This window comes from Monopterus albus, unplaced genomic scaffold (genome assembly GCF_001952655.1).
Source record: "Monopterus albus unplaced genomic scaffold, M_albus_1.0 scaffold250.1, whole genome shotgun sequence".
In the NCBI taxonomy this organism is placed as follows: Eukaryota; Metazoa; Chordata; class Actinopteri; order Synbranchiformes; family Synbranchidae; genus Monopterus; species Monopterus albus.
Genome location: NW_018128130.1, coordinates 13,974 through 23,595, shown reverse-complemented (window position 1 = coordinate 23,595; position 9,622 = coordinate 13,974). Strand labels below are relative to the sequence as shown.

Genomic DNA, 9,622 nt, shown 5'->3' with positions numbered 1-9,622 from the left:
CAATTTAACATGATTTTTTTTTTGATATGCAAGGAAAAAGAAAGTGGTTCAGTGATTTTCAGACGCTTTTATTCCATTTTCCCATTTGGTAATATAACCTACATATGTTATCAGTGATTAGAGATAATTATTATTAATTCAGGTTTGTCAAGTTTAAGTGTTTGTAAAGTGGAGATTCCACCAAGTAAAGCAGTGATGCAGGATGAGTTGTTGCTGAGGCCACAGATTTCAGACATCATGTTTATGAAACTCCACCCAGATGTTTTGGATGTGTGGACAAAAAAGGTTGACGTCCTCATCAGTCAGTGTTGGATAGATTTCTTTGTCTCAGGTCCATTTAGTAACAGCTGTGAGTAGTGGTGTGAGTTTTCTGAAGATGTTTGTCCTGCACCACCAATACAGTATAATTGAAGTAGCTGTGATGCAGCGTCAGTCTGAGGTCAAAGTTCATGACCAAGCGTTTTGTTGATCACGGCCACTTGGCTCGGTTCAGTGGCAAATCAGAGAAGAACATGGGATTCCAATGGGAAATGAATGTTTGGTGACAAACTGCAAAAAAAATAATTTGATTTACAAATATTTGTGCTCCTCATTGCTATACCTTATTACTGATTTATGATCATTTCCTCATTAGCCAAAAATAAATGGCTGCTTTAGTTATAGAATGAGATAATAAATTGGTGACTGCAAAATCAAAGAATTTTACGGCATACTGCCCAAGTGTTGTATTTCTTCTTTTGTCTTCTTGTTCAAAATCAGAAAAATGACATAGGCGTGGCTTCAGATAAACATTACTGGCTATGTGTATGCAACAGAATATATTTTGATTGTGATGTGTTCATGAATTTTGTCTTACTCCAGTCAGGATGTATAGGATCTTGAAAGACATTTCTCCAAAACTGTCACACTGTAGATGCAAAAGAATAAAGGAATCATTTATACATCTTCCATTTAAAATATTCCTTTATCGACTATCACTGTTTTACCACTATTATACCACCAGATAACAGCAAATATTTCTGTGATCAGTATAATTTTTTATTTAGTGTGAGATTGACTGGAGAGTCGTGCACAGAGACTGGTGCAGTACTGTGACAAACACCTGCCAGCTAAAATACGCACAGCACTGTTATTTTTGTAGTAGAAAGCTTAGTGCCATATAATATGTAGTCATCATTAGGTGCCATTGTTGGATGTAAGGTTCACAGAGGTGAACCTCTATGATGAGGATAGCTGAAGATATAGTGAACATCAGCGAGGCACGGCTAGCATCCTGAACTTCTGTGGGGAATAGGTGAGGCTCAGCACACCCTCCAAGCTGGGCATTTCTCCAGGAACAGGAGAGAAGGTGAAGTGTTGGAGGAGAGACGTAAAGAAAAGGAACAGCTCCATTCTGGCCAAGTGCTCCCCTAAACACACCCGTTTACCTGTGGGGAACAACCAGCAGCAGTTTTAGGTTAGTAGATTTCTCCCCTATGGTACATGTTCTTATTATGAATAATGATGATGATAGCATTTCTTGTAAGTCATATAATATTATTGAAATGGAGCATATAAATGATGGTGAACCTTGGTTAAGTTATGACAGAGAAAGACCCAGACGCCAGTCTCATCTATCCACCTATCGAATATCCTCTATCTGGCGAACAAAATGGATGAGCTCCTTGTCAACCGGACTCACTCTGACTGGTTTCACTATGCTATTCTATGCTTCAGAGACTTGGCTCAGCAACTCTATCTCAGACAGCACAATACAAATACTGGGGTTGCAGGTATACAGAGTAGATCATGTAATGGAGTTGTCCAAGAAAATGAGAGGAGACAGAATCTGCTTCTACATAAATGAAGGTTGGTGTAAAGACGTCACAGTGTTAGAAAAAAAACTTGCGACATGGACTTAGAGACTCTCTTCATCAACTGCAAACAATTTTATTCCCCCAGGGAATTTTTGTCATTCATGGTCAGAATGTTTGTAAGACTACAGGCCCACGCTAGTACACTACAGCACCTGGCTGAACAGATAACTAGCATGGGACTCAAACATCCCAACTCTCCACTCATTGTTCTAGGGGATTTTAACAGAGCAAATCTCACCCACAAACTGCCCAAATACAGACAGCACGTCAGTTGTTCCACCAGAGACAAAAACACACTGGACTACTGCTACACAGCAATAAAGGACGCCTATCGCTCTGTTCTCCTTGCAGCCCTCAGTCTCTCTGGTCACTGCATGGTCCGTCTCATCCCAACCAATAGGCAGAAACTTAAAGCTGCAAAGCCTGTAATCAAAACAGTGAAAAGATGGACTGATCGGGCAAAGTCAGAGCTACGGACCGGCTTTGACTGCAGAGATTGGAGTGTATTTGAGGCTGTGTCTACAGATCTGGATGAGCTCACTGACATTGTGACATCATACATCAGCTTTTGTGAGGACATGTGTGCCAAGACCTTCTGTACATACAACAACAATGAGCCCCGGTTCACAGTAAAACTCAAGCAGCTTCGTCATGTCAACGGAGAGGCTTACAGAAGAGGCCCTCTGGAAAGTGCTACAAGGGACAGTTTCTTTCCCCGTGCCGTCACTCTGATGAATGCTTAATTCATGACTGTGTGACTGAACACAGCAATAACCCCAGTATAATAAACTGTAAATATAACCAATGTATATCAATTTGAAAGTTCTTCTGCCGTAATTTATATAGATGTACATATATTTATAAACGCTATTTTTTCCTCTCATTCCATTCCTATTTTTGAATGGACATATTTCCACTTTTGAATGCACACACTGTTTATTCTTATTCTCATTTTTAATGCTCTACTATTTATTTTTAGTGTCATTGTTATTTTCAACACACTGAGAGCCTCTCTACTATAGTCAGATTCCTGTATGTTCAAGCATACTTGGCAATTAAAGGCTATTCTAGAACAAACCTGCTGAAAATGGCAAGAAGGCGTCTCTCCTGCGAAACTGGCCCTCTGAATCCAAGAAATGCTCAGGGTTGAAGGTATGTGGAGTCACCCACTCATTCTTATCAAACAGCACAGATGCAAGGATCGTATTAATAACTGTACCCTGGGAAAAGAGTCATGAGTTGTTTTTGTTATCAGCTGTGTAAAAGTAATAATCACAATTCACAGCTTGACATTTATGTCTGGGTGAGTCTGACAAATAGTTAATTACCTTGGGTATGAAGTATCCTCCCAGTGTAGTGTCCTTATTGGCCATTTTGGGAAATCCATTGGGAGCAATATTTGCCATCCTTTGAATCTCATGGATGACGGCGTCAGTGTAGGGCAGGTTGGGTCTATCGGCCATGGTGGGTGGACGAGACTGTCCAATCACTGTGTCGATCTCTGCCTGGACTTTCTCTGAGTGAGGAAGCAGAGTCATAGCTACAAAGCAGCAGTGAGCACTAGGGATGAAATAGCTACAACCTTAATGACAATACACCTGTGCTTAATGTGATTAATAAGACACTAACCCTGTATCTCTGGGTAGTGCATCATGAATAGAAGGCCCCAGCGTAACGTGGTGGCAGTTGTTTCTGTACCAGCCTCAATCAAGTCAAGGATGCAAACCAGCAGGCCGTCAGCATTGAAGCCAGCCTGGGGATCTTCTTTTCTCTGGTAATGTATAAACAGAATTCATTGTAATTTGATGGCACCATACATACAGTAATGTCGTGCTGTTATAGGCCATTTTTTACATCACTAACCATAGATGGAAAATTGCATGTGTACATAGCATAACTTGTAAGCATCTCCAAATATCTTTTAACTGTACTTAGAACATGCCTAAAGCTTTTTAGTGGCATTAGGTGAGTTTGCTATGAGTATATTTTCATCTTATTCAGTAGACCTTATTTACAGCAAACATTTTGACTTGTCAGGCAGCACATCATCACCAAGTGCTTTGAAAGCCTGTCTACCTCCCACTCTACTGTTAGCTGTGTTGCACCTGTCAGTGTAACACAACTTGTATCTTCATCAATTCTTTCTTTTTTATTGTTATTTTTGATAGTCTACAAAGAGAAAAAAGTAAGGGAAAAAAGAGTGATATAAAATGCAACATAAGTCCAGGCGGACCTGAACCATGGACAACAAGAACACTAGGACACCATGTTCTTTGTCAGTGGTTCATATAATCACTGACCTGGAAAAATATGTTACCTTCTCTATCTCTGCCAGGTATACATCAATATAATCACGGGGGTCATCAGGGTTCACCTCCTCCTGGTGCTTCTTGATTTCCTTCTTCAGGAAAGTCAAGATCTCCTTGTAGTTGGAATGAACAGTCTGGTGAGGTCCTGGCAGGTACTTCAGCAAACCAGGGAAGGCGTCATACAGCTGTTTGATGGGAAAAGCTCTCAGATCAGTTAAGGAGCTAGTTGGTTTTATAATTACAATATAGCAGGTTAATAGGACCTACCTGACTCACAAAAGAACCAGAGAGAAAAATGGCCTCATTGTCCAACTCCAGAAACTTGCGAAAGCTTTGATCACTGTATTCGAAGCGATGTCCGAATAGCACAGAGCAAATGATGTTACTGACTGCATTGGTTATAGTGTAGTGGGGGTTGAATGGTCCTCCTGGGAATATAGTAAATTTGATTAAGTCATGATAAAGCATACTAGAAAAACAATCCCGTTCCTGCATGGTATACACAAGTCAAAACAAGTCTACTTGCCTTGCTCCTCTTTAAGGGCTTCACAAAGGTAGTTGCTTTCCACTTCAATATATTTTTCCAGAGTTTTCTGGCCTTCTCCAAAGTAACGCAAATGAGTATTGGCAAATTTTCTCTGTTTCTTCCAAAGGTATCCATTACTCAAAGCTATGCCTGTAAAAATTCATAATGCAGTTTGTCCCACATGGGTTGGCCATAATTTTAACTTAATCCTTCAACACAGCATGAAAAGATTAGTGAAGAAAAGCCATTAGTTGTACCATACCTCCCTGCTCCCATTCCTTCATTCACTTACTCACCAAGGCCCTTGACGATAGGATGGAAAATAGGGATGATAGGTCGATCAACAAAACTGTCCAGCTGGTTAACAAGAGCCTCTTTGACCATCTTGTATCCTGAAATAAACACCATCCTCTCATTACCTCTCCTCAGGCTGAACACTGGGCCATGCTCCTGAGCAAGCTGCAAAACAAATCATTTTTTATGAGAGAAAACATCTGCCTAAGACTTTTTTAAGATCTTTTAGCAGGTAAATTATACATCAGACAGTTACATAAACACCTAATGAAGAAGGACAAACTTTGAAGTAACTGTGATAATCAGCTGTTAGCTGTGGTCAGGCCGTCATTGGGCCATCATTGAGCATCTGTCAGGGCTCATCCTCCTGCTGTGTCCCACACCACTGGGCCTAGTTACCCTCAGTTGGAGGCTTTTTTGACCCATTTGACATGTTGAATCAGTGTCGGTGGTCAGGCCTTGTCAATGAGAGAGAGAGACCACTCTGATAGGCTGTTGAGCTCAGTGAAACAATGTACAAGAAGAGAATGGTTCAGGAAAACCCCTTCAGCCTATCAATGGAATATCCATGATTTCACTCATTTAGTGCAGCTTCTCCTTTCACGTCTGTGGCCTCCCTTCTTCTTCCACAACCAAAAGACCAAGGGCAGAGAACATCAGTGTCATTTGAAACTTCTTATCAGATATATTCTTAATTAGAAGCAGCTATAAACAGCAGTTGTTTTGAACAAGAGATGTTTTGTTTATAGCTTATACATCGGCATTCTAGTTCTTCTTAGTTACATTTCTGAATGGTGAATACAGATACCCTCAACTGCTGACAGGAGGAGTTATTTCAGTGATACATGTGTAGAATGTATATGCTAGTTGGCCGTTGGCTGTAGTCAGTGTGGTGTGTTCAAGTTTCACTTTTTCAAGCCAACTGGCACAAACAAAGCCAACGTGAGGCATTGAGAGATCAAAGGTTTTATTCTGTTGTTTATGCCAAAGACATAGCCATGGGGTAGATTTCGGGTAACCCCACCCCACACCCTTGAAATATTATACAGGCTATACTGTACTGTGCAGAGCTTTTAAGATGGTAGAACAACAATGAACCAGACAGAACATGTTATTAACATTGAAGTTAGCTCCTTGGATAATACACTTTAGCCATCCTGTTTCATGCTGGTGATGTAACAGATTACAGACCCCCCCCACACTTTGGCATTTAATTTATAGCAGTGGTGCTATACAGGTGCTTTCAGGCTTTCTGATTTTATATTCTGTAATCTTATTCTGTTTGTACTTTGACTAATTTTTATTGTACAGGAGTTTTATATTTGCCTACAAACCGTGGTTTTAAATTTGTCTAATTTTAACTTTTCCTTTTTGTTAGTTTGTGTCTTAACATGTTCTGCTTTTATATGTTTTGTTATGAAGCACTTTGAGCTCCCTTGGGTGTTGTAAAGCGCTATATAAACAAATAAGTTATTATTATTATTATTATTAGAGAGCCTCATGTCAGCATTCACAATGCTCCTTAATCATAATGCAACATAATCAGCTAGTCAGGGAGAGTGTATGAGCAGTTTAGGAAACAGCTGTTTCCTAACACAAAACACAAACTTGCAGAAATATGACATCTTTGCCACTTTTTTCACAGTGAGCTAGCCTTAGTCCCATTTTACGTCTAAACCAGCATGAGTGCAGTCCTTCTCCCCAGACAATGTATCCTCATACTTATATTTTTTAAGATTTTATTGAAACATTGAAAGATTTTGAATATTGTTTTCACCTAAGACCATGGGCAACATCTTCCTTAAGTTCCTTAGGTAATTAATAGAATCAAAGTGTGGAGTTTGCATGTTCTTCCCGTGCTTGCGTGGGTTTAATCTGGCTTCCTCCCACAGTCAAAAGACATGCAGCTTAGGTTGATTGGTGTCTCTAAATTGCCCATAGGAGTGTGTGTGGTTGTTTGTATGTGTTAGCCCTGTGATGGATTGGCGACCTGTCCAGGGTGTACCCCGCCTTCGCCTGATTGCCGGCCGGGATTGGCTCCAGTGACCCCGTTCAGGGACTAAGCGGTAGAAAATGAATGAATGAAAGTTTTATTTCCCCACCCCCTCTTTCTTAAATGTAATTTTTAAATGTATTTTTTTATTTTGCTGATCCTACAGATTAACCAATCCAAAAACTATGATCCAATCCAATCCATAAGTTTGTGAACTGTTCCACCCCTATTTCATAGACAGACTGACTTTTTAAATTTACATATTAATGTGTTTTGACTTACCCTAAAACTGATGAGAACCAGTTAGACTTGAATATTATCATAACATACTCAGACCAAAAGAAAGGTGTAAATCAGTGGTTTCCAGTTTTTTAATTCTTATTATTAAATAACCCGACCTACCTTGATTCCCCAGAATTGCTCCTTGGATTGTAAAGATCTACTCTACTCTCTACCCTTTCTACTCTTTGGAAACACTCTGTATTACTGTTCACCTCACCTTCTCCATTGATTTGAAGTCACCTCCAGTAAAGACATTTCCTAGAAAAGGCAAAGTCCAGGGTCCAGGTGGGAAGTTGCGAGGCTTCCAATTTTTGACCACATCAGTCAAAAGTAACAACACAAAACTGAACAACAACATCCAACCAGTGAAGTCCATACACTCAAAAAGTGTTTGAAAAATCATGTTGAAAATGTTTTTAAAAACCATCAGAAACCTCCCACTTTGCCTCTGCAGACAGGGTAGTGGAGAGTCTCACAATGTCTAATTGAGTGCCGTGGAGGTGTCAGAAAAGAAATGATATATAATATGGGGCCTTTCAGGATTCCTGCAGTGAAAAAAGCTGGAATTTGAACTCTTCTACACTGTAAAAATAAAAAAGTTGAGTAAACTTTCAGAAGTAATAACCAGCTGGAACATCATTTTATGTTTTCTCAACTATAAGCTTTTTAGTTGTACAAACTTGAATATGTTAAAATTAACAGTCAGGTCAACTCATAAACATGAATTTGTTGTACTTACATTGTTTAATTTGGCAAACAAAAGCTTTGTAAACAAACTCTTTTTTACTGAAGTTTTTAATGAAGTTAAATGCAAAAATATCATATAAATTTTAAAAAACATTCAAACATACCAGTTTTGCTGAGGCACAGGGTGTGTAGAAAATGCACCCTAGTTATCTATTTTATCTGCTCCCCCCAGGCAGACACTTCAGGTCATAAGAATAGCCAAGGCTGCCAATATTTGGATGACTACAGTTGCCACTGCTGTTCAATCCATTTATCTTATAGAGAGTCACAGGTGGGCTGGAGCAGATCACATTGACGTGGGACAGGTCAGCAGTCTGTCACAGGGAAAGGAAACTTTATTTATATAGAGCGTCATATAGCACATCTACACAGAGGCAATTCAAAGTGCTTTACATAGAAAAACATTACCAATATAGTTTCTAAGCATAGCTGTGCTAACAACATAGTTCTGCTTTTAATACTATGAAGCCTCATCTGTTATTTAAAACAACTCAGTCAGTTATGCTTAAATTCCTTCATTGTTAGATGTACTTTTATCTTCAAGTTTTCCAGTGATTGCAATGCTGGGCAAATTGCTGGGAGCACCTGTATTAATTGTTTTTGCACTCATGATTCACCATTACTGAACAATAGGTCTTTATAGAGTGAGTGGAAATTTTGTCACTTTCTTAATCCACTCTGCAAAGGCTACACTGACATCAAACAGCAAAAAACTGATGTTTTACCTGAATCAGTATTGACATGAATGTCATTTAACAGCTTAATCAGTGCAGTCTCAGTCTTGTGGTGTTCTCTAAACCCAGACTGAAACCTGTCTAAAAGGCCTTTTACATTTAAATAGTTCTTCAGCTGAATCAAATACTCTTTCTCAATCATTTTCCAAAAGACTGGGGATTAGAGATTATCCTGTAAAGGATTTAATACTGAAGGATCCAGGCAGCATTTCATTAGAAGGGGCTTAACAGCTGCAGTTTTTAGTGTTTCTGAAAAAATGTCTGATAGAGGTGAACCCCTATCAAGTTTCAGTATATCCATTTTTCAAGAAGTTGATTGACAAGGTGTTTAAACAGAAGGTGGATGAAATTAGATTCTTAAGTACATCCAAACCAAATAGACCCTGTGTGGCTACAGCTGTATTATTTGACATGAAGGAATTTAGCGCCAGTCTGATGTTTTGATTTTTTTAAGTGATGCAAACTCATTACACTTACTTTAAGACAGAAAGTCAGGGGCTGATCGTGTTGGAGGAGTAGGTAGTTCCTCAACAGTGACAAATAAAATGTCAAAATTGATATTCCTATTGATAATGTGAGAGAAAAATGCTTATTTAGCCTTATTTATTTCAGAATTGTGTTATGGTTAGCCCCCCTCACCAGGAGGGTGAGGGAGAACTAGGGGTAGGACTCAAGATAGCCGACCCAGGGCTAGTACACAAAAAACGTTTAATGTAAGACAACACAACAACGTAACAACATAACAGTGTCCATAATACATACAAGCGAAGAGGAGTGATGACGATGGAGACCTGGACGAACAGGTGCACACACAAACTAATGGCAGGAAACAGGAGTAGAGGACCAGGGAAGACAGGCGAACAAAACGGATATCCACGGCA

The 9,622-nt window shown here is 39.4% G+C and overlaps 1 protein-coding gene across 1 annotated transcript; it reads right to left on the bottom strand.

Annotated features, from left to right (window-relative positions):
• Window positions 1-1,004: 1,004 nt before the first annotated feature.
• On the bottom strand, window positions 1,005-7,663 carry LOC109972187 (cytochrome P450 2J2-like). The gene is made up of 9 exons (XM_020620896.1): window positions 7,478-7,663; window positions 4,988-5,150; window positions 4,692-4,841; window positions 4,433-4,593; window positions 4,174-4,350; window positions 3,486-3,627; window positions 3,185-3,372; window positions 2,935-3,076; window positions 1,005-1,427 (listed from the first exon to the last, which is right to left on the bottom strand). Exons 1-9 carry the CDS (start codon window positions 7,661-7,663, stop codon window positions 1,252-1,254), a joined length of 1,485 nt encoding a protein of 494 aa, XP_020476552.1. The 3' UTR covers window positions 1,005-1,251.
• Between the last annotated feature and the right edge of the window lie 1,959 nt (window positions 7,664-9,622).

What these genes read in the sequence shown, in the direction of transcription:
- LOC109972187 (XM_020620896.1), bottom strand. Translation starts at nt 7,663, where the DNA reads ATGATTTTTCAAACACTTTTTGAGTGTATGGACTTCACTGGTTGGATG. An exon ending in GCACTACCCAGAGATACAGG is followed by an intron (nt 3,373 to 3,485) that starts GTTAGTGTCTTA and finishes TTCCTCACTCAG; the next exon opens with AGAAAGTCCAGGCAGAGATC. An exon ending in CTTCTTGCCATTTTCAGCAG is followed by an intron (nt 1,428 to 2,934) that starts GTTTGTTCTAGA and finishes TGTTCCCCACAG; the next exon opens with GTAAACGGGTGTGTTTAGGG.